Genomic DNA, 26435 nt, shown 5'->3' with positions numbered 1-26435 from the left:
TTAACATATATATGCAAAATATTATTATTTAATTAATATTATATATTGAACATATATATATATATATATATATATATATATATATATATATATATATATATATATATATATATATATATATATATATATATTCAAAATATTGTTAATTGATATTTTATATTTACATATATTCACAATATTATTAATTAGTTGATATTAAATATTAACATATATATTCAAATTATTATTCATTAGTTGATCCTATATATTAACATATATTCAAAACATTATTAAATAATTTATATTATATATAACCGTATATCTTCAAAATATGAATTAATTGATATTATATATTAACATATATAATCAAGATATTATTAATTAATTGATATTATATATTACCATTTATTCACAGTTTTATTACTTAGTTTATATTATACATTATCATACATCTTCACAATATTATTAATTATTTCATATTATTTATTAACACATATCCAAAAACATTGTGAAAATATGTACGAATGATATGTCATGGCAACAAAGGTTACAAGTTATTGTCAAAATAAGTGAGCCATGGCTTAATTCTTTTTTATTTTAAAGTTGTTTAGACCAAAGAAAGAAAAAAAAAACTGATAGATGATATATATTTGTTTTCTAACCAGTTACAAAGCATCAATGTGACAGGATTAAAGTTATCTTTCCTTCCATAGCTAACAGTGAGTGACAGGGCATTTTGTCAGATTATTAGTTCCGGATTTCTGTGGCGTCACACTAAGTAGCTGCCCAGACCATATAGAAATCTCACTGCTCCAAAACCCCATTCCACACAAATGCCCATTAAACATCCATTATCATCTGATTGGCTGTGGTTGTGCTACATCACACAGCATTTTCGCAATCATTGGAAACCTTTGAGCAGGTCTCAATTCAACAGGATTCAGAAGAAAAAAAGTTTTAACCAATGGAAAAACATCCTATTGTTCAGAATATGGGCCATTTTGACATGCTGAATGGATGTTTTAAACCGCATGTATCAATCAAAGTAAATCCAAATCCATTACGACACGCGAAAGACACACAGCCATAAAGTGCACAGGTGGCATAAGTTTGGAAAGCATTCTGATGACGCAGCGTGAGACTGTTTTCCCACAATGCTTTGGGCCATCCAAGCACAACAGTATTAACTCAGAGAAGCATGTGATTGATTACAGGTGGACCTGCATATTTTTTATATTAAAGCCTCCAGTCTTTCCTCTTAAAGTTAAACAGCAGATGCTGATGCTCAGAGCTCAGAGTCCCCTCAACCCTCTCTATGCAGTGGAGACATTTTCATGGCATTAATGCAATTAACTCTTTCATTTCTATTTTAAATCCAGAAATAAGTGCTAAATGCCTCTTTTTTATTTGAAAGGAAGTCAATATTTAATGCCTTTATTCAATGCTATAGATTAAAACATCTTATTTGTTTTTTAGTAGAATTCTTTAGCTGTTTTAATGAATCTGAATGACTTATATTGTGTTTAGGCAGTGTTGGGCAGTAACACGTTACTTGTAATGTGTTACTGTAACAGCTTTACTTTTGACAGTAACTAATACGCATTGTACTGTAACACACTGTACAATATACTAACTCCGTTCCCATTACAATATGATGCATCTTTCAATTACTTTGTAAAGTAATTAATTTTGGTTGCAATCTAGTTTGCATCTTCCTGTTTACAGCGGCGACGCATTGTGGGATGCCACAATAGTATCTGGATGCAGCCTTTATGATGCAAGCTGAGATTGCATATATCATAGATGCAATGTCAGAAACAATGCACTCAATCAAGCTAATGACATCATAGCGATGGGTAGGATTAGGGATGAGGTTAGGTGAACCCATTCAAAAGCATTGCATGCAGCTCAGGTTGTATCTGCACCGAGTCTGCGGCCAGACCCCTCTCCAATGCCAACCACCGTAAAGAAGATGCGTCATGTAAGAGGAGCCAGACTGGACTAAAGTCAAGCGAAAGCTAAGATCGAATGCGTGGGGGTACACCAAGTGTGCGCGTGTGCGAGAGACCAGCCTAATCTTACCAGGAAACATAAACATAAGTATTTTACGTTTTGTCAGTTTAGAGGGTAATTCAGTCGTATGAAAATGTACAATTTTAAAAAGGAGGCGTGGCAACCAACCCCACCTCTAACCATCATTGGGTGATGAGCAAATCATACTAAATTGTATGAATTAGATTGTACGAATTTATAAAAATTAGCCATTAAATCAAAAAGTTACGAATTGCCATGTGATTGCATTGGAGAGACAGAGTGTGCACGAGAGAGGCCTAGTGAGCTCGCAAAAGACGCTGAATGCACACAAGGTAGACCAAGAGACTATTAACGTTACTATTATCAATTTCTATTAATACTTTGTTTGCTTTTAAAATAACAAACACACATTTATTATCTGTATAACAAAATTGATTAGTTTAGAAGACACAGCAACACATTTCTGTTATATTTCAGAACACGTTTAATGTAATGAACAGAACACATTTAAATGTAGTGGATTGCTCCGGAAAAAAATTGTGATTTATTTATTTTTTTTATTGTTTTACATATTTTTATAGCTGCATACAACAACAGATAGCAGTGTTTTTGGTGTTGAGTTGCACCAAATTGATTCTGAATGATAATTCAGATTACTTTCATTTAGTTATTTATTTATTTACTTCATAAAGGTTTTGTGTTTGTTGAATATTATTGCTAGTTTTCATACTCAAGCTGTAAAGGAACATCTTAAGGGTTAAATACAGCAACATGATGCTGAAGCAACTTTAGTTTTTACTTTTTTTGTTTTCTGAATATATAACTCAGCTGGTTTACCACTTTTGATATTTTTATTTTTGTGCTGCTGGTTTGACTTAAATACATTATTTTTAAAAAATGACTTTTTATTCAAGTTTGTCTTTGTGTTTGTGAGAATGCAAATTAATTAAAACTGTAAAGCTGATCAACAATGTATTCTAAATGCTGCAATTAAGTGACGTTATAAGGACTTTTTGGAAAAGTAAGTCAAAAATAACTTTCAACAGTACATGCATTACTTTTTGGTGTAAGTAATTACCAATGTAATTGACTTACTTCTTGAACAAAGTAGCTAGTAACTGTAACTAGTTACTATTTTTCTGTAACTAGCACAACATATGCAATAACAAGTAGGTGTGTCAACTAATCAATTTAATATCAGGACAAGCAAAAATAGCTTTACATTTAAGCAAAAAAACCTTGTCAAAGTGTTCTTTTTAAATAATATGAAAAAGAAGTGTTAATTGATTTCAAATTGTATAGGGAACTGAACGATTTATCAACCTTTGAAATGAATCAAAGTAGGAAAGCTCTATGTTATGTGTTTGAAGGAGAACTCATTTTCTCTTTGTAATTGTTGAGAAAGGACTTGATTTGTCTTATTGTTCATCAATGGCTTTGTTGTTGTTTCCAGATAGAAATTAACCTGTCTTTTAATTTGTAGTCACTTTTATATTAAGTAGAAATATGGTCAATAAAGTGTTTTTGAATCAAATCTTTCTTTATCTCGCTCTTCCTTTCTCTCATCACAACACATTCTCGGCCCAAAATAAATCGTCTATTTCACTCCTCCTTCATTCTCTGCCTCTATAAAAGAAATGAGAGGGCGTTGAACGGACCCTGGTGGGGTAAACCCATGCCACACACAGACCTTACAATCAACACACCAGCGGCACAGATCCACTGACAGAACAGAAGGCTATATTTACCAAATGAGGGAGAGAGAGATCACCGCCACACATAGATGCGTATACTTTTGGTCATGTTCCTGAACAAAGAACCACAGCAAGCCCGCTAAGCTTACATTAAAAAGGAAAACAGCCCAAAATATGCCAAAAATGTTGCCGCTTATTTCCGCGAGAGATGAAAGCTCTGGGTTACAAAGAGGCTGCTATAGTCTGGATCGCTCCGCTGTCTCCTTTAAAATAGCACAGAGCGGAGAATAACATGTTTGGTGTTACCACCATTCACGCATAGCGGCCAGCATCACCAAGTGCAATGTATTGAGTACAGTATCAGAGAATGATACTTCAAAATATACAATATGCGAGAGTATGAGTGTGCATACTTGATGCAATGTGAGTAGTCTTGCCAATATGTAGAGACTGTAGATTGTGACAAAGCAAGCACATGCAAAGGAGTATTTAAGCTTCAGTTTAAGTTAAGCTGAAGTGAAAACACATGCTTGGAAATAAAGGATCCAAATGGGAACTTTATAAACAGAGGAACTATTTTTGTGATCAGTTCTTAAAGAAAGCATTTTTTTCACAGTGTGATAAACATTTTACAAAACAAGTATATGAAAAAAGCTTTGACGATTTATAGATGTTTCAGGTTCTTCGCTGAACCATAAATGCTAAAGAAGAACTTTTATTTTTACAAATGCATTTGTTTAATGTTTATAGCAGCAAATAATGTTACACTTGTTCCTCCTCGCTTTGAAACCCCCAAATCTGGGTTACAGTGAGACATTTACAAGTTAAGCTGAACTGAAATCACATGCTTGGAAATAAAGATTTCAAATGGGAACTTAATAAACAAATGAACCATTTTTGGTTCCTTAAGAACCTTTCAGTGACCAGTTCTTTTTTTTTTTTTTGTAATTGAGCTTTTTTATTTTGATCAGTGATCAGTTCTTAAAGGAAGCATTTTTTTTAACAGTGTGATAGACATTTTACAAAGCGAATATATGAAGAAAGCTTTGAATATTCTTCACTAAAACACAAAAGCCAATAAAAACTTTTATTTTTACAAATGCAAAAGTTTAATGTTTATTAACAGCAAATATTGCTCCACTTTTTCCTCTTATCTTTAAAAAACCTAAATTTAGGTTACAGTGAGACATTTACAATGGTAATAAATTTGTAAACATAAAAACTTTTACAACCAGAAAACAATACACAAAAATAAAAAATAAAAAAACAAACATTTACTAATCTTAAGCATGTATAACAGTTACATCTAATTTTATAAATGTATTTCCATGATACTCCTTAAAAGAATGTCAAAATGTTGTATACATTTTTAAAAGGAGCATTATTTTGATATACAAAATAGCTGCTTTAATAAAGCCTACCATTTATGCTTTAAAATCCTCCAAAATGTGCCCTTTTTACTTCTGTAGTAGTGAGTGCTTTTCTGTAGGCTTGGTTTATTCTTCAATAATGATTATGTTCTGTGCTAAGCAACACACTGTTGATTGAATTTAACCCAGGATACTGCAAAGGATTGCTGTAAAATCAATTTGGAGGCATGAGAAATTAGACGTCTGGCCGCAACTGCGGAGTCATTACCCACTATACCTTGTTCAGAGTTCACAAGCCATATGACAGAGCACCAATGCAGAGTTTAAAGCTATAGGACAGTGCACTGTGGAGGAAAAAATGATCTAGAAGAGCCAATGCATGCAGAATCACTACTCTGAACACATGGAAACAATCTGTTAGAACGAAATGAGAATAAATCAAATGCAAGGAAACTGAACGGGACTGTCAAAGTAGACAGAAGGCATGCCAAAATTTATGCATAATGAATTAGGCAGTGAAATGAGAAGGCAAATGCAGTGTTAAATGAGAATAAAATAGTGTGATTCTGCTTGTGTTCGATGGTGATGGGTACGGCTGCAAAACTTACCATTGTAAGAAAGCTTGAGTCTGGGCACGTTCTCTTTGGTGTCTTGGGGTGCAACTCTTCCAGGTAACGCCACCCCACACAACAGCAGAAAAATCCCAACAAGGTAATCCATGGTGCTGGAGCGCTGGCCTCCAGCCCAAGGGGGCTTGTAGCCCACAGTGCCCAGAGCAAAGTGCCTCCCTCTGGGATAGCCTGGATCTTCAGAGTCTCTCCTTACTTCAAAAGATCCAGCGCTTGGAGCTTCTCCCCAAGAAGGCAATCTGAAATCAGATCCCAATCGGAGCAGGAGATGGGGGTTCACATGGCTCCATGTGGGGGGGCCGTTTCACCAGTCGAGGGGGTAAAGGTGTACTCCTTTGGGATGCGTTCTGGGACCGGTGAGTTTTTTCGAGAGAGGTAGAGTTTCAGTTAGGGATCCGGCAGAGCTGCGCTCCGGCTTGGCATACACACACACACACTCCCTCTCATAGGCACTCTCTCACAGACTGCTGCTGCTTGCGTCCACGGCTCAGCCTGAATGAGAGGGAGAGCGAGAAGTACACCATCCACCGGAGCGCAGGAGGAGGGGAGGAGGAGAGGGAGGGAGGAGAGCAGCTGAAGGGGGAGGACAAGGGAGCGGAGCTGAAAGAGAAGGTATGTGAAAGACTCTTCTGCAAAGATTTGCTTGCTCTGTGTCCTTCCTTTCTGCATTGCTTGTATGCTGCACCTACAAATGCATTGTCCTTCCAGCTGCTCTCCTCTTTTTTGGCTTTCTGACAGACGGTCATATTTTATCAATATCCTTGACTCTAGAATATTTATGTCTGTCTGTGTTTGCCTAGGTTTGAGTGTTTATGAGTAATAATTAATATTTCAACAAAATAAAATATATAAAGCATTGGAAAGCAGCTAAATTCACAATAAACAAAGTGCAACAATAAATTCATAACAACATGAAATTATCAATAAACTGATGTGGATTAATAATCTATCTATCTATCCGTCCGTCCATCCATCTGACCTATCTATCTATCTATCTATCTATCTATCTATCTATCTATCTATCTATCTATCTATCTATCTATCTATCTATCTATCTATCTATCTATCTATCTATCTATCTATCTATCTATCCATCCATCCATCCATCCATCCATCCATCCATCCATCCATCCATCCATCCATCCATCCATCCATCCATCCATCCATCCATCCATCCATCCATCCATCTATCTATCTATCTATCTATCTATCTATCTATCTATCTATCTATCCGTTCGTCCGTCCGTCCATCCGTCCGTCCGTCCATCTGACCTATCTATCTATCTATCTATCTATCTATCTATCTATCTATCTATCTATCTATCTATCTATCTATCTATCTATCTATCTATCTATCTATCTATCTATCTATCTATCTATCTATCTATCCATCCATCCATCCATCCATCCATCCATCCATCCATCCATCCATCCATCCATCCATCCATCCATCCATCCATCCATCTATCTATCTATCTATCTATCTATCTATCTATCTATCTATCTATCTACCAATCAATCCATCTATCTATCTATCTATCCGTCCGTCCGTCCGTCCGTCCTTCCATCTATCTATCTATCTATCTATCTATCTATCTATCTATCTATCTATCTATCTATCTATCTATCTATCTATCTATCTATCTATCTATCTATCTATCTATCTATCTATCTATCTATCTATCTATCTATCTATCTATCTATCTATCTATCTTATTTATCTTACACAATGTTAATAGAAAAAAAACTAAATTACGAATGAATAAATAAATATATTAAATATATAAATAATTAATCAAAATGTTTTAGATATTTTTATATACTTTTTTGTCCACCCTCTTTGATGTCTATACACCAGATTTCCTAATAAAATATGACGCAAGCAAAATCAGACAATGTGATAATCCTAAACATGCATATTAAAAAGTAATACATCAAGCTAGACTAGCTGCATTTTTCCTTCTCGCCTGCTCTCTGCTTGTTGTAACAAAGCCTTTGATAGACAGAGGTGTTAATGTGTGATTTTTCACCCCTGAGTGTTAAAGACAAAAGTGCCTCACAAACACCAGCTGAGTGTGTGAAGGTATTTCACAACCTTGCAAATGTGCAAAAGAAAAAAAAATATCTACAGATCTCTCAATACCTTCAGCGTGTCTGTATGTAAGTGCTTCCTGCTTTCATGAACAGGTCTGTGCCAAAGTCTCATCACCCTTACAAGCAAACATGCTCTTTAGGTGTTTACACCACATAGACCAGCGGAGATGACTGACAGATACATCCACACCTCTTTAGGTATATCAGAAGCCTGAAAAGCATCCACCTGCAGCCTGTTGTCCATCCACCAGCAGCAGAGAGGAACGGAGACAAATCCTGTATACTATAGGCCAATTAAAGTGCAATTACACACTACATTTTTTTTTGTAATCCTTTTCTTTAAAAAGTATGGGCGTATGAATGACAATTAATAACATATGCTATATATATATATGCTTAATGAATGTTTCTAAATTGTATAGTGTGACTTTCTATATATTGTTAGCCAACTACTAACCTTGATGTGATTTTTCTCTTCACAGTAATTCTGCAGATCTTTTGCACCTTGCATCAATTTGGTGCTCGACAGTTTCGTACAACTAATATTATGATGATCATTGCGTTTGTCTTAAAGAATGTGGTTTATCCAGCAATAAACCATACAAGTGCTTGTCAGTTCAACTGCTGGCGATGCAGTGTTGCTCGATATCGCAACTGTGAGAAATTATTATCCCTTGCTCATTTCCCAAAAGGGCTAAATTTTGATAGACAAGATCAATGTCGACAGCATTGTTGTCTTTGCAATATTTGAGATGATCACATCATGAGCAATTGTAAAATGGGTATGAGGTCCTATTCGAACCTGGTGTTAAGATGCATTTTCATTGTTCCGATGACAAGTGCACAATGCCAAATATAGGTGTGAAAGGGGTGTGAAACGTTTTAAGCTTGTCCACTTTTGACCATATATAGACTAATGCATTCAATTAGATTGCTCTAATAGTTCAAGCACAAAAAACACTGCCTTCTCTCTGCCTACTGAGCTCATTCATAAACCTAGCAGTTGAAGAGGCTGTTAATCCTAGTTGTTGTTTTAGAAGTGAATAAATCATAATCTCTAAACAGAACCAATACCTCTTTTTTTGTTGCTAAAAATAAATATAAATTTGTATTTCATTTTCACTTCATTTGCACATGAACTAGTGTGTTTCATATGACACACATTTGTGTAAGTTTTATTTCATGTGGAAAGCCTTTCTTATCCTTTTAATTATTTATTTTAAGCCTCAAAACATTTGGAAAATGCATCTTTTGAATAAGCAGTCACTTCGGATTATCATTATCATCACATATCCTTTGCATAATGTTTTTATTCACCTAATTTAATGAATATTAATGTTCTAAAATATTTGTTCAATTAACTTTATAAAAACAACAGCATGTATGCATATTAAACCTGTAAAACAGAGTGTTTAGGCATAAAGAAATTATGCATGTATTAGATGATCGGTTTATTTCCTGTGATCAAATGTGCATGATGCTTTGCATAAAAAATGTATTCAATTTATTTTCAATGTTTTAAAATATTTGTTAAAGCTGCATATTTAGCTGCATATTTTGCCTAAAACTGTAAAACAGAATAAAGTCTGCAAGCCTTATAGGTCGATCATTCATTTTCTTTTCGGCTTAGTCCCTTTATTAATCTGAAGTCACCACAGCAGAATGATAATAGGTTGATCAGAAAAAAAATATTAATTATATATCTATAATTTCATTAGACAAAGCATAAAGAAACCTATTTATAAAGAATTTTTAGGTTTTTGAATCATTAAATTGGTGTATAAATCATTCAGACAGGTTATTGATTTGCATTGAGATGAAATGAAGATGTTTATTCATGCTGTTGTGTTGGGGAAACATGAAGGAATTACTTTAACTTATTAGTTTTTACAAACCTTAGTGGATTTAACATAAAACAATTAACCCCACTAAACCCAAGAATTAGGTTGTGTCAGTTCATTTTAAATAAGTAGATTGAATGAGCAGCAAACTTCCTTTTTTGAGTACATCCTCACCATTTTTTCTTACACTAAAACAAACAAAAGCAATTGTAAAATGACCAAAATAAGTTCAAACCTTATATTTTTCAAACAGGATAAAGAATAGATATCCCCAACTTTCATTTCATTCCCAACTTTATGTCACACTTTTCCTCTGGCCGTTGCTCTTCAGTCCAGCAACTATTCAGAGTGGATTTGTCAGGACACTTTGACTAATTATGTCTTAATGAATTGCAACTCGTCGTGCGCTAAAAGGAGATAGCTCATTGACAACTAGTTTCCAGAAGCCTGTCAGTGGCAAAGTGGTAAATATAGCCGCCGAAACATGAGATCCACAGAGGAGCAGCCTCTTCACACAGCGAATGGATCCTGTCAGTCAGAGAGACTAATACATACGTACTAATAAGTACAGCATGTGTGTTTGGGGATGTGCTCCTGTAACCATTAGTGCGAAAGTAATGGGTCTTTGACATCTGTTGCATGGATTGATTTGTGCAATCTACTGTAGAAGTAACAAATGTAAACAATTAGTTGTCTGTCAGTTATGATTAAGCCTATAGGAAAATGTTTACACTGCTGGCATGTGTATACATGCATGAACTAGTATTATGGAGGGGTCACACTGTTCACTGTTTTGTTATTTTGAGGAGTTACTGAAGATGATATGAACAATGTTTGATGACTTAACTAAAATCAAAAACTACACTGAAAAAAAATATTCAAAGATGATTCCTTGGATTTACTCAATTTCTTTATGTTAAGAGGTTGTAAACAATTTATTTGGGCTGAATTTAAACAAACAAATTAAGTTGAACATTACTAAACTTAATTTGTTTGTTTAAATTAAACACAAACAAATTGTTTGCAACAGTTCTGCATGCAAGACTTTTTTCAGTGTAGAGAATAGACAAGACATGACACTTGTGTAGTCACTTGTATAGTCACTCATAACAGTCAATATGGCGAAGAAAGCTCTGCCTTCTACTACAGGAGCCAATCATTGATCATAATAGACTGACGATTCTTCAGGTATGCGGCTCAGACAGGTGTTTCTGTAGATATTGTGTGACTCAAACTCTTAGAATTTAAACTAAAGAGACGGTTGTTGTTTAATTTTATTGGTGATTCTTAATATGAAATTTAATCATAAGCCTGGCAAGCAATTTTGGAAAATTTGATGTTTCCCCATCCAAACAGAATGCCTGAGCATACTGCCTGAAAGCCATTTCAAAAATGGCTGCCGAGTGAAATGACTTGACTTAAAGGGGCTTAGATATAATATAGTATTTTTTATGGCAATTTTAAATACAAATGAAAAAAAGTTAATTTATTTGAGAATGGTCTTTAGTTGTAACTTGGATCATCACATACAAAAAAAGTCTAAGTTTATATGCACAGTATTAGATAAAAAAAAATATGTTTAAAAATAAATGAACTGATATCGACTGACACACAAAGCAATTAAGTTAATGATCAAAACTAGTAGTAATAGCATAGACAAAAACTTAATCATCACCAGCCAAATGAATGAAATCTTTCCAAATAAAGCTATCATCCATTGAAATTATATTCATATCACAATATACAGTATATAGTGGCAAAACAAGATATCGCAATGTCAGATTTCTCTAATATTATGCAGCCCTAATTTACAATTAGCAAAATTACAAGTAACATTATTACTTGTCATCCACAACTTCAGGTAACAGAGTGACTTAACTTCACAAATGAATTATTCTTTTGAACTGATTCTTTTTAGACAACTGGTCAAACCAGTTTACTAAATCAGATGAACACTTTAGAAACTACAAGTTGCTCAAGCCAGCACTGATCTCAAAGTTACACAATCAAAACTGCCACTGGATGACATCTGAAATGAGCCAATACAAGTACTGTATACGAAACTATAATGTTGAGTTTGCAAACTCGTTCAGCACTCCATACAACAACTGACTCAAGCACATAAATGAATATGTTTATATGTATAAGAAATTACATCAAGCTAGACATCAAAAATACAAAAATACATCAATAAATAAAAATAAATAAACTGATATCAACAGACACACAAAGCAATTAATTAATGATCAAAAATAGTAGCCATCTCTGGATTCAAAATAATAAAATGGAAATACACACAAAAGATATTGATATTATCTAATAAATGGGTTTTTTTTAGGTGAAATACTTTAATATCCTTAAAAATTTTACATGTTTATGATAATTAAGGATATTTCCAAATATCCATAACTTCTATATTGTAAAATATTTAAAGACAAAAAGTCAATACAGCAAACATTTTTATGTTGCTGCTTTAGGTTATTTTAATAAGTTAATCAGGTTTCAACTACTTTTTTAAATTATACAAAGTTTAGCTTAATATTTTAGTCAATTTAAGGCAGCGTTTTTTATTTACAGTGTAATACAACCAGTGTGTATGTATTAAATATGCATTTAAGTGCAAACACCTCTTAAACCTCTTTACAGTAAATTAAACCTTTACTCTCACAATCAACTAGCCTTTCCCTTCCTGTACTGTGACATTTGGAGGTCATTGTCATGACTATTACGAAAACTGCATGTTCAACCATGTTCAAGGTTCAGCCCCACCAGAAGGAACTTCCTGTTTGAGAGGTCACACTTCCTGTCTGAGTAACACACTGCAGTGACATCTCTCTGAATCATGTACAGTAAGTCAGCAGAAATCTCTCCAGTTATTCCTGAAGGAGTTTGGGTTTGGTGAGATGGGGAATGATGTGGAGGAGAGGATGGAAAAAGAGAGTGAGGAGAGGTGTAATGTTTGTTGTGTGTGGCATAAGAAGTGAGTCTCCAGTCTGCCCACATCCTCCACTCGTTGTGATGACAGCTCAGACGTCTTGGTCTGCTCAATCAACAAATGAGAGAGAGAGAGAGAGAGAGAGAGAGAGAGAGAGAGAGAAAGAGAGAGAGAGAGAGAGGGAGAGAGAGAGAGAGAGAGAGAGTAGTAAAAAAAAACACAAATCACATCTACACAACACTAGTAAAACATTTCGACATATAGATATTGATAGATCCAGACAGACAGATGATTAGTGTGATTACAACCAATCCAATACATTTCTGTTGAGTTTACAGTATGAATGCAGCAACCGATCAGAGGCGTTTAGATTAGTTACCACATACTAATTTACAGCTTCAATGATTATGATTGAGTTATTGCATAAGTTGATCAAGACTACACTCTAAGAAATGCTGGGTTATTTTAACCCAATTTTGGGTGTAATAGGGACTAACCCATTTTAATTAAATTAACAGGACCAACTGTAACCCAATGGTTGGGTTTAAATAACCCAGGATTTCTTAGAGTGCAGCTACATGGATTTATTATGACATTATTCTTATTCATATTCATTCAGACAGACAGACGGACGGACAGACAGACAGACAGACAGGCAGATAGATAGATATCAGACAGACAGACAGACAGACAGACAGACAGACAGACAGACAGACAGACAGACAGACAGACAGACAGACAGACAGACAGACAGACAGACAGACAGACAGACAGACAGACAGACAGACAGACAGACAGATAGATAGATAGATAGATAGATAGATAGATAGATAGATAGATAGATAGATAGATAGATAGATAGATATAGATAGATAGATAGATAGATAGATAGATAGATAGATAGATAGATAGATAGATAGATAGATAGATAGATAGATAGATAGATAGATAGATAGATAGATAGATAGATAGATAGATAGATAGATAGATGGCAACAATAAACAGAATTCATTCTTGAATCAGTCAGCACATCATGGGATGACACACAGAATTTGCATGGTAATGTGGAAACAGCAGACGGTGCCAAAAACAGGCCTCTTTCTCTCTCAAGAGAGTATTGCAAGCAACCCGGGGGCTTCATCACACTCCAGAAGGAGAGCGATCTCAAAGCGTAATCACTTTACCAGAGATTCCTGCTGGAACAGCAAAAGCCCCCTGAAACATGTCCTCCATTACTTGATGTAATAGAGAGGTGTTACACTTGTAGCGCAGACAGGAGGTGATGAGGGAGTGACCGCTGATGATGTGGTGGGTTAAAGAAAGAGACTTTGCCACTGCTCTACAATAAATGCAGAAACGCAAAGAATCTTTTTTATACAAAACTTGTAAGATATTAAAAGGAAAGTTCACCCAAAACTGAAAATGTGCTAATTTACTCAAGCTCAGGCCATCCAAGACATACAGTAGGCGTCTTTTATCTTTAGCAGAATGTTTTATCTGAAACTGTGGTCCTTGGTGATTTATATAATTCCAGAGTATACAAATAGATATACAGGCACAATTAAACGAATGCCTGCTGGCCCTGATGATGCACTGAAGTCTATATGAAGCAAAACAATCGGTGCAAGTAACTCAACATTATTTATAGATCATAAAAGATATTAACATCTATGAAGTTAGAATTATAAGCCCCCCTGTTTATTTTTATTTTTTTACCCAATTTCTGTTTAACAGAGAGAAGATTTGATTTCAATACATTTCTAAACATAATAGTTTTAATAACTCATTTCTAATAACTGATTTTTTTTTCTTTGCCATGATGACAGTAAATAATATTTTACTAGATATTTTTCTAGACACTTCTATACAGCTTAAAGTGACATTTAAAGGCCTAACTAGGTTTATCAAGTTAACAAGGCAGGTTAGGGTAATTAGACAAGTTATTGTATAATGATGTTTTTTTCTGTAGACTATCGAGAAAAAAAAATTGCTTAAAGGGGCTAATAATTTTGACATTAAAATGGTTCTTAAAAAATTAACAACTGCTTTTAATCTAGCTGAAATAAAACAAATAAGACTTTCTCCAGGAGAAAAAAAACATTTTCAGACATCCTGTGAAAATTTCCTTGCTCTGTTAAACATCATTTGGAAAATATTTAATTCAAGGGGGGCTAATAACTCTGACTTCAACTGTACATTACTTATACTAGAGCTGAACAATATGTCATTTGAGCATCTTTATTGCAATGTGTGTTTCCACAATAGTCACATTGCGGGATTAGATTATTTATTACAGATAAAAAGAAAAAAGGTAATATATTTTTAATTTACAATGATGACCGTGGTATTTTACATTTGACTGTTAATTCGCTGTACTTGAATACGGTTAGATTCCCCAGACAACCATAAAGCACATCCCACACAGCATATTTTATGTTTAATTGTCTTGTAATTTATTATAATCGATGCAGATGCACTGCATAGACAAAGACTTAATTGTCACCAGTCAAATGAATGAAATCGTTCCACATAGAGCTATTCAAATCATCTATTGAAATTATATTCATATCACAATATACAGTATATCAGGGCAAAACAAAATATCGCAGTGTCAGATTTTTCCGATATGATGCAGCCATAATTTATAACTATGAAAAGTACAACGTAATTACTTATAATCCACAACTTCAGGGAACAGCTCGGAGTAACTTAACTTCACAAATGAATCATTCTTTTGAACTGATTCTTTTCAGACAATTGGTCAAACCAGTTTACTAAATCAGCCAAACACTTCAGAAACTATTAGCTGCTCAAGCCAGCACTGATCTCAAAGTTAAACAATCAAAACTGCCACTGGATGACATCCAATTTACATCTGTACTGTATATGAAACTATACTGTTGAGTTTGCAAACTCGTCCACTCCATACAACAACTGACTCAAGCGCTGGAATTGTTTAATTATCATGGTTTATCGTGGTTGATATAAAAAGGTGAGTTGTATTTAAGTTAACTGGTAAATCTGAACTAGAAACTACAGTGGTTGTCCAATAGAATCATTTCACAGAGGAAGTCAAATAGTGTTCACGTTTTTGCATTGCTTCATTTCACAAGTCCTCAGCGTCTCATCAGGAACCATTGTTATTCATTTTAACCCTCAAAATGCAACTTTTTAAAATTATAATAGTGCTAAATGTTGACTTGAATACCTAAAATGTGAAGGACCACTCTTTAATCTAAAAAAATAATAATTGAATGTACTGAGAAAAACGTCCCTCACATGTAATCCCGAATGACCTGAAGGGGAGACGATTAACAGCAAACAATAAACACAGCACACAGAAGCTGAACAGAATTTGCCGCTTTTCCTCAGAACATAAGGGTGTGTTTGGTTCCTTTAGTACCTCCTGTCCACTTCCACTTAGGAAAAGGGGTATTTCCTTCATTTCATCGGAGGTGCAAAGGTTAGAGGTCAGTCTTCATTTGACAAAAGAGGTCACAGTCCTTGTCATAGGGGCGACGGAAGTTTCATAATCTACCGTTCCACCCTCTGCAAGCCCCCACTTTGACACCCTTCCCCTCGTGAAAACTTCTGAAGTAAAAAAGTTTGATAAAATAAACCGCATTGTGATGTATGGGTGCAATGGCGCCCTCATAAAAACATCAGTGAATGAGCAGAAACTGGGTTCGTTTCGTTTTTTCATCAATAATTTCTTCCCGTCTATCACTGTGGAGGAAGCATCCCGCAGCGTGCTCGCCACAGATGCATCCGTTCCGGCGGCGCATCAGCAGGGTCTTCGAATTTCACCAGTGATTTACAGAGCAGAACAGAAAGAAAAAAATTCATCTGAATCATAAAGTCTGACAGTGTCTGGACTTGCCTTACAGGTGATGTCATGTGAGTGGCAGACAGCAGGATGAGGTGGAGAAATACGGCTGTGTAGTTTGGCGTGGGAGAATCTCATGTTCAAATGAGTGAGGATGGAAAGACTGTGCACCTGGATCTCATTCAATGTGGATTTTTTTTAGAGTTGTCAGTTAACCAAGAAGTAAAATATGCATAATAAAAGAAGTAAAATATTAAAGTGGACCCTGGACCACCAAGTCACCAGTATGTTGCATGGGTTAGGGCTGCACAGTGTATTGTTTCAGCATTCATATCGCAATGTCCACATCCGCAATAGTCACATCACAAGATATGCAATGCTGAGTCTGGATTATAGTTGACCATGAGCTACAGAACTGTATTTAATTACTGTATTTATCTGATTTACACAACAAAAAAGAGATACTTAGAATCTTAGAGTCTTAAATATCTACATTTCAAACCGAAAACAAGATTATTTTGTTTACCCCACTGGAAGATAATTTCGCTTGTTTTAAGAAATAAAACTCTTTCATTTTGCCCTATTTCCTTAAAAGTTTAAAACATAAGAATATTTTATTTGATCTAAGAATTTTTTTAGACATTTGAACTAGAAACGAGACAAGCTATTTTTGCATTGTAATTAGTCAATTTCTGTACCTGAATACTGTTAGACTCCCATGCACAAAACAGTCAAATAGAGCTATTCAAGCTAGCTTGTGAAACTGTATTCATAAAAAATAAAATATCACAATATCGGATTTTTTCAATATCGTGCAGCCCAAGCAAAGTTGTATTTAAAAATACATAAATGGACCAAAAAGCCAAAAATCATTCGAATAATAAATAAAAATCGTGTTTCATGAAGATTTTTTGTAAATTTCCTACAGTAAACAGAATTTTTCATTTAGATTACTTTAAATGCAACTTTCTCAGCATTTAGATTTTTTTTTTGACCCTCATAATTCCAGATTTTCAGATGTTTTCAGTTGTATCCCAGCCAAATATTGTTCTAATACAGGTTTTCTGGTCTACACTCTCAGAAAAAAAAGGTACACGGTGGTACAAATAATTTTGTAAATGACTTGTTTTGTACCTTTGTAAAAGCCTTTTATGGTACAACTGAAATGAAGGTACACAATTGTTTGCATATAAAAGGTACAAAAGTGATGAACAACTCCTTTTTTTACAATACCTATGAAAATAAATATGACTGGAAAGGCAAAGTGATTTCATGATTAATTTTCATATTTAAACAAGAATAATCATTTAAAAACAAGTTTAAAGAAACTTAGAAACATGAATTATTAAGTTCTATGATACAAAAAACACAAAACTACTGTTAAAACATACAACTATAGGTATCATAAACTAAACATTTAAGGCATTTTAAATAAATGATTGGTAAGCATTTTTGACACTGTTGTGGTACAAAGTGTTTTGTCACTGTGTTGATACATTTATGGATCAGATTTGTACTTTTGATGAAGGCACAATATTGTAACAGCAGGTTATAAAAATCAAAGGTACATTTTGTTTTCCCATGGTACAAATCATGTCCTTGAAGGTACAAGCTGCAATGGTTCAAATTATTTTTTTTAAGTTTTAAGGTACAATTCTGTTCCATAAAAAGATACTGCCCCAGTGACAAGGGTTTGTACCTTCTTTGGTGTGTAGGGTAACAAATACAGAAATCAAAGAGGAAACCCTTACATTGAAGTATGCTGATACTTCAGTAAGGCTGTAGTACACTGTAAAAAGACTAGTGCTGCCTTGAATTTTTTAAATAAATCAAATTAACTTTTCAAATCATCTCATCTTACTTTTATCAAACTGACTAAAATATTAAGTAAAAGTTTGTATAACTAAAAAAATGTTGGATTCTGATTAACTTATTAAAGTACGTTAAAGAAACATAATAAATATTTGTTGTCTTGAAATTTGTCATTAATTTTAAAATTAAATACCATTAAAGCTATCAGAAGATATCAGACCATGATACTGAATAGTTTTGATGCACAGTATGTGTGCCACTGCTGGTGAATCATCAGCATAACTTATGTTGTTAATAAATCAAAACAAAACAATGTGGCATGTTACCTAAAACACATTGAGTTTAACCAGTGAGCGATCCTCCTGAACCGGCAAATCAAAAATTATGAAAATAATTCAATTAAATTCTATTAATCTTTATTTCTATAGCGCTATTACAATGTACATTGTGTCAAAGCAGCTTCACATGGAAGATTAAAGTGAACTGAAACAGCGTCAGTTCAGTTTAGGATTAGTTCAGTTTAGTTCAGTTCAGTGTGGTTTAATATTCACTGCTGAGTGTCCAAACACTGAAGAGCAAATCCATCGATGCGCAGAAAATAATCAGCGTAAACAAATGAATGGGTTATTTAATGAAAACACAAAACCACACAGCCCACAAGTGTAGTTGAGTCACATATTAATGATTCTTACTAGCAGGTTCTTTTTTTAGTTAGCCAAGTACACTCAGCAAAATCAATGTTGTCTGACTCACAAATGATTTTTAATGACCTGTTTTTTTATACCTTGTTGTTTATGAAGAAGCATTCATTGTAACCACTGTAGTTTGATTACTGAAAAATCCTTATGGGCAAGTTAATTTTAGTAAATCAATACATAAAGAGTTACAAGTATTCAGATTCTTGAAAATGTCACTTTTTTGTTCAAATCTTTTTAGCGAAAAACATAGAACATCTATCTGCATCTTGAAAACACTATTGCTACCAAGCAGAAATCAATATCCTATGTCAATATTTCACAAAATATATTTAAGTACTGACTCACTAAACACACATCCACACACATAATATGTACTAAGATGAATCACAGTCCAATTACTTCCTTTAATAGTCTCCCCAAAACATTAAAGTGTCACTGAAGTGTATTTAGGTTTGAACAAACAACTCTAGTTTGAGGACAGATACTGAATCGGCTCTGAATGAATGTGCAGGTCTCCGCTCCGGATCACAGGAGTTTATTGTGCGATGGAGTGCTCCTAAAAAAGCGCCAGTGATGTGGAAAGGCCTAGTGGAGTTTGTGAGGAAGCTGAACTAATCCAGGAGGCAAAAGGTCTTTTTAAATCTCATGTATATGTAAATGTTGTGTGGCGTCAGTGAATGGCCCGGTCCGCACAGCTTAACTCCAGATCGGCTGAGACAACAGAAAAAGCGCTCATTATTCCATCTGTGTAACCCAATCAGGAGGTTTAAGCCGGCTGAAAATCCCCCCCCCTGCAGCCCCCAGTCAAGGTGAATTGGGGTTAAGAAGGACACAGAAGGAACATTAGCTTCTTTGCATGGCTGCTGATATTAAAGTGTAGCCAAATCAAATGCTACGGGGGGTCAATTACTGTATTGGGAGCAATACACACGGCTTGTTTGGAAATGGTAAGTGGGCTTCATTAAGTCTCGCATTCAGCAAATTGAGAGTTGGCTTGCAAAGCCAATGGAGTTTAAAAATCCACAAAATAAGCTTTAAAATGAGCTGTTTAAAGTAAACTTTAAAACTGTGAAGTGATGCCATGCCCAAACCAAACTAAAAAGTTGTTTTCTGGTACTGTGTGCCTGTGTATATTATCATAAACATGAGTTTGCATATGCAAGTGCCTGCAATTCAAGTTAAATAAAACTGAATTTAAAATCATTTAATGTTTATTAATAAGCACTACCTTTCACAAAAGAAAAAGAAATATAAATATTACATATAAAATATAGATTTTATGCTGCTGATATGACATAATTGTTTATCTATTTTTTTAAACATTTATTTAAAGATTTACAATACCAGAACAGCGGTATAGGTGACTCATGTCATCATTCACAATAATATAGCCATCTATTATACAATCATCCATCAGCTAGTAAATCAAATCTTTTGTGAAATGAATGAACAAACAATAAGTAATTAAAAATAGATAAAAAAAAAATTAAATAAAAATAGTTTTACAAGATACAATCTCCAAAAACTCCCATAAAGGATTTCAGATCATCAGATTTCTCTCGCAAGTTTTTCTAAGGGTAAGAAAATGGCAATCTGATTTATCCACATATTGACCGAAGGAATGTTAGGAGAGGACCACAACAAAAGAATACATTTTGTTGCTACATACAGAATGAATAAAAGTGTAACGGATTCTAGTCCATGACTAGGGCGTAGAGCAGTTTTACAATTTAGAAGATAAATAGCTGGAGATAAGTCAAAAAGTTTACCAATAATCTCTGAACTAATGTGTGGATTTCTTTTCAGTAATTGTAAAATTAATTGTATTAATGTGCAGTATATATGCAATGAAATTATTACATCAAATGATTTCATTTGTGTGCCTGAATACTGTTCGACCACCATAAAAACCATAATGCATTTATTTCATTTGTAACTTTGCTTTACTGTATTTATCATTGCTTGTGATTTGGTTTATTACATTTTATGCATATGCACTCCACTACAAAATCATACAAAAATTGTCTTAAAATGAAAAATAAAAAAATCGTTCTTTTCAAATAAAGCTATTCATTTAATATGTTAAAATTATACTCAATATCGCAATATGTATGGCAGAAAAATACAATATTGCAATGTCAGTTTTTTTCCAATATTGTGCAGCCCTAATATGTTTTAAAAGTAACTGATGAAAGTTATTTTATTTTACACTTTTACAAATCTAATTTCAATTAAATGTGTAAAAACAAAAGTCAGATTAGTTGGTTTATACAGAATTTGTACTTTTTTTTTTTTTAACAAACAAAATAATTTAGAATTACTTTCTATTCTAATCAAAACATATACATACATTTTAAATTATTTGAAAATAAATCTTTAAATTAATAATAATATTTACTCACTTTCCTTAGGCTACTCTCCTTCACTATCAGGGGTCACCACAGTGGAATGAACTGCCAAAATAAAATTTAATTAAAATAATAATAAAATGAAATAAATTCTACAAACTCTTTATGTGCTATTTGACATTTTATTGATATTTTTAGAAACCGCTGCAAATTAAGCATGTGCCAACAGAGCACCCTGAAGAACTCCTAGTTTAAACTATTTGTATACCCAGACCCACAGAATAACAACAACAACGATCCTTTTTTACGAAAAAGCTTATATAAATATGACCATCACTTTATATGATATATTTGCTCTTGTATATCCCTGTTGTCAGGCACTGAGCTCTTCAGCTTGAGAAAACTGTCACAGTGACACTGCAGTCCAGCCTGCATCTCTATTAAACATTTACACGCTTGTGAAATGAATAAAAACTAACCACCGGCGCTCACGTTACAGCCAGGCTGAGGAGTCATATTTAATACGGAGCAGAAGTGCTGCCAAAATATATCAGGCTAAATAAGAGAGAGAGAGAGAACAGCAACTGTAATCCTCTTTCCAATGAAACCTGACGATCTGTGCTAAAATCCATTTATATGGGGTGTTCTGCATGTAGCGCTTAATTCGATTTGCTTTATTATGCACGGTGTTTGTGTTTAAGACAGGACACTGGAGGTGAATGGGGTAAAAAAAAAATCACTAATAGCTACCACCAAAAGCTCTCCAGTTAGTTGATGACATTTAAAATGGCAAATATTGTTTATATATATATATATATATTTCAAGCACAAAAATCTGAACACTCCACAAAGTCAGGTGCGATGTCTTTCAATGTATTTTTTACTGACTGGCTACTCTCCTGTACAATTTCGCATGAGAAATCCAACTCCTTTCCACAAATTTAACTTCAAAATTAATATTTCATTTTTGGTATTTCATTAAAAATGTTTTAAGTAGTATCACTTTCATTTAGCAGCATTTCATTCACGCCCCTGTGACAAACCCTGTGAGATGCTGGCTGCGAGTATGAAGTAAGTTGTTCACTGTGTGTCCTTTACAGTCCTACCTGATGGTAATAATTTGTTTGCGGTGTTATAGGTCTGTACTACACCTTAATAATGCAATTAAAAAAGGAATGCTTCAGTCGTAAATAAATTTACGTTTATGACGATTATGACTTTCAGCATATCTAAAGCACTACTCAATCACGTGGTATTATCTATGGTTTATGTGTGTCACAGCAGTTACGACTCACCAGCACAAGCAACCGATTGACACACAACACTGAGTTTGGGTTTCCAGGTGTGTGCAAAGCACTCATTTTGTCATTCAAATCTAATCCTGCCCGCCAATGATGGTTGGCTTAAGAGGCGGAGTTAGGGACACGCCTCATTTTTAAAAGCTGGATGTATTTATATGAACGAAATTGTAAGAATTAGACACTTTTCGGACACTAAATAAAATAATTACATTTCTCATGAGATTGAGATGATTTTGGATGGTTTCTTTACATTGGACTCAAAAAATCTATTAATTATGCAAAAAAAAAAAAGCACTTTCATAAGTGGTTTAAACACAGTTTTGTGGCAACAGTCTGTGAATTTGACCAGCTTCTAATGGTAAAATTTTTTTAATTTTAATTTTTTTTTAAATCACACTTCATTAAAACAGTCTGCAAAAAACACTTTGACTGGCATTCTCCATTTGTTCATGTCATCAGAGGGGGAAAGCCCCGCCCATTAGTGACAATCTCTTCCTCATTAGCATATGACGTTAGGCTTGTTTTTGAAACTGCCACTATGCTGACACACAGGCATTTGAATCTCATTTGAATTTAAAGCTACAGTCACCATAATGGCACAATTAGGATCAAAGCCTAAAAGGAGCAGTTTCAAAGACTTATAAAACATTATTTGTGGGCTATTTTGAGCTGAATCTTCACACACACACTCCAGGGACATCAGACACTTACTTTAAATCTTGTAAAAAGGGGCATAATATGTCTCCTTTAAAGTAGCAACAAAATCTCACAATTGAGATTTTGTAAATAAAAATTGTTTTTGCCCTGGTGTGTTTCACCTTCAGCAAAAATATAATAATACATGACTGTTTATGAGCATGAAGAGCTTACATCACACATTACCAGGACAGAGCCGGCGTGCAAAAGGCTTTTGTGACAGAGCGATGAGGGTGGATGATTGCACAAATACGCAAATTCTCTTCATTGTACTTCTCTTGGACAGCGAGTGTTTGTTGTAAAAAGCGGTGTTAATGTAATGTGCCGTTGCAATGAATCACTGCTAGTGAAGAGACCCAGCTGTGGGCATGAGCCTCTGTGTTCATACAGCCACAAACATCTTTTTTTCAACACAATGACGCACAATATGACTTCAGTTGTAAGCAGATCCTTGCGTACATCCACGGAAAGTCAGAGGGGTTGTTGTGGAGCCCATTGTTTTTGTTCTTTTATGTGACTGTAATGGACAAATTGTGCATTTCACTGTGGTATTTCAAAACTTTGACTCAATAACTGAGAGTGTCTTCACTCCATTGATAAAATGTTGACTGCTACAGATAAAAAAAATGATTAAATATAATCCTTACAAAAGTAAAATCTAATTAAAAAGCTATTTTATTTCATTTATAAACTATGAATTAATTTTAAAATGTGATCGTAAATACCAGGGGTCACCAATCCTGGTCCTGGAGGGCCGGTGTCCCTGCAAGGTTTAGCTCCATCTTGCCTCAACACACCTGCCTGGATGTTTCAAGTATACCTGGTAAGACCTTGATTCGCTTGTTAAGGTGTGTTTGATTAGGGTTGGAGCCAAAATCTGCAGGACACCGGCCCTCCATGAACAAGTTTGGTGACCACTGGTATATACAGTGGTTCCTCGTTATTCAAGTGACCGTCTAAAAATAACCCGGAATACTCCGCTAAGTAGTCAGCTTTATTTTTTACAATTTTTATAGATGTTTTTACCGCTCACTGCACACTTTATGCACTCTTTTCAGACAGGCATTAACATTTTTCACACTTTTCTCTCTTGTTTAAACACTCTTAAAGTTTAACCTTCGTAGAAAAATGAGTGCAGTATTACAGAATGATCCAGAATGAAACCAAAGATCAAAACCATTTGATCTTCATTTATTTATTCCGTTATGGTGCCCTACAGCCGCATAACTTCCACCTTCCTTTGGCATGTGCAGAAGTTGAGCTTTTTGTGCGATGTTTAGCCTCTTTCTCTGTCTTTTGGGTGCTACCGCAAGTGCCTTTGACGGTGTAGGATGTTTCATTGACATTGTGAGGAGAAAACTTGCAAACATACAGTAAAGCACTTCAGAGTCACACTGCTAGCGATTGAAGATTTCCGTAAATTTGGCAAGTCTCCTGTACTGTAAGGGAGACATGGCGTGGAGGAGATTGATTGACAATGGTCTAGCCAGTCAGGATGTAAAACACAATGCACTAATCAGGACGCAAAACACAATGCGCTGTAGGAAAAAAGCATGTCAAATTGCACGAAAAAATCTGTATATATATATGAAGAGTTCAGATGCAAAACCCTCTAAATCCATCAGACCTCTATTCTTGTAAGCGAGCATTTTCTAGGCTCCTATAATTAGGTTTAGAAGTTTCATTTTATATGTAATGATAAGGTTATCATATATATATATATATATATATATATATATATATATATATATATATATATATATATATATATATATATATAAAAATATAAATATGTATATATATATATATATATATATATATATATATATATATATATATATATATATATATATATATATATATATATAAGTAGTTCCTCATACAAAAGGGTTTTTGAAACTCTCCATGTTTGATTTTGTTTTTATATACACAATTATGCCGTCAAATTGTTGTATAAACACAATATCACACGAGTAGCAGTGCGATATGGCTGTATATCGGCACTGGTGGGGGCACTAAGGCACGCCTCCCACCAGTGCCGATATACAGCCATATCGCACTGCTACCTGTGTGATATTGCTCATATATATATATATAGTGTTGTATTGGTACAGTTTTTGTTCACTGAATACAATACTGATGAATGAATTAAAATTGTATTTTGAAATAAAATTATATTTTACACATTAAAAAAAAATATAACTTCTGTATTCAGTATTGTATTCTGTATTTATACTGTAGATTCATACATTCATTCCTTTCCACTGAGTGATTTCTTAGGGTTTTTGATGTACCAAATATGATGCGTAACTTTGAATTTAAAAAAATATATAAATCATTCTTCAAAGTATCTGTGCTCTACCTAAGAAATAAATGCCTTTATAGGACATGAAGGCATAGTGAATGACCAGAACCTTTTAAAACGTTCATCCAGCATTGACAGTCTGACAGGGTTTTCACCTACGCCGGGAAAAGACTAATGGACACATTTCCATGTAACCCAGAGGAAATCTTCATGTGTAATGCAGGACCCGCACTTGGAAAGCACACATGCTTTTGTTAAACGCAGCCCACAATTGGGTTACATACACATTACTGAATAAGGCAAGTCAAGAGCTATTCAGGAAATAATGGAGGCCAAGACAAATTGTTCGGTTGCCATTTAGGATAATGAAGGGGTGTTTCTGCATGCAAATGAACGGCTGGCACGAGCTCGTCCACAACGCCACTGTCCTCCTCTCAGTCTTTACACTGCAAAACAATCAAGCTCTCTCGCTCTCAAAAAAATCCAACTGCACTTTTATGGCGTCATTCAATCTGACCATACATCTGACACAACTGACAGGAGCAAGAGATACAATGCAGATTTCTTCAAACAAGTGACATGAACTAAACTTTCATTGAAATATTCCGTGTGGTTAATTATTTTCGAAGACAAGCTCTTTTATAGGACTGCCAGAGCTGGAAGATGTAATCCAGCAACATATCGGATTTCAAACAACTTCATCTTGCAGAAAAATAAACAGTGTTTCCCCCGCCAGTTATTCTGTCATTTGCATGAACTGTGTTGAAATTAAATACAAATATCACTGAGGGCATGTGGAAATCATGCTTTTGAGCTTATATTTGTGTTCTGATTTGAAGAATGAGTGTGAATTGAGTTGGACTGACACTGCAT

General features: G+C 34.4%; 1 protein-coding gene across 6 annotated transcripts in view; it reads right to left on the bottom strand.

Moving 5' to 3' along the window:
* sema3aa (sema domain, immunoglobulin domain (Ig), short basic domain, secreted, (semaphorin) 3Aa) overlaps positions 1-26435 on the bottom strand; it is a 165936-nt gene that overhangs the window by 51024 nt on the left and 88477 nt on the right. The window contains 1 exon segment of one of the 6 annotated variants that reach the window (NM_131060.1): positions 5686-6155. The exons of the other annotated variants lie outside the window; for them this stretch is intronic. Within the exon segment in view, the coding sequence (NP_571135.1) occupies positions 5686-5797 (112 nt within the window). The 5' untranslated portion in view covers positions 5798-6155. 6 annotated transcript variants of the gene reach the window in all.

This window comes from Danio rerio, chromosome 4 (assembly GCF_052040795.2).
Source record: "Danio rerio strain M-AB ecotype USA chromosome 4, GRCz13ab, whole genome shotgun sequence".
NCBI classification, from domain to species: Eukaryota; Metazoa; Chordata; class Actinopteri; order Cypriniformes; family Danionidae; genus Danio; species Danio rerio.
This window is presented reverse-complemented; position numbering and strand designations above follow the sequence as displayed.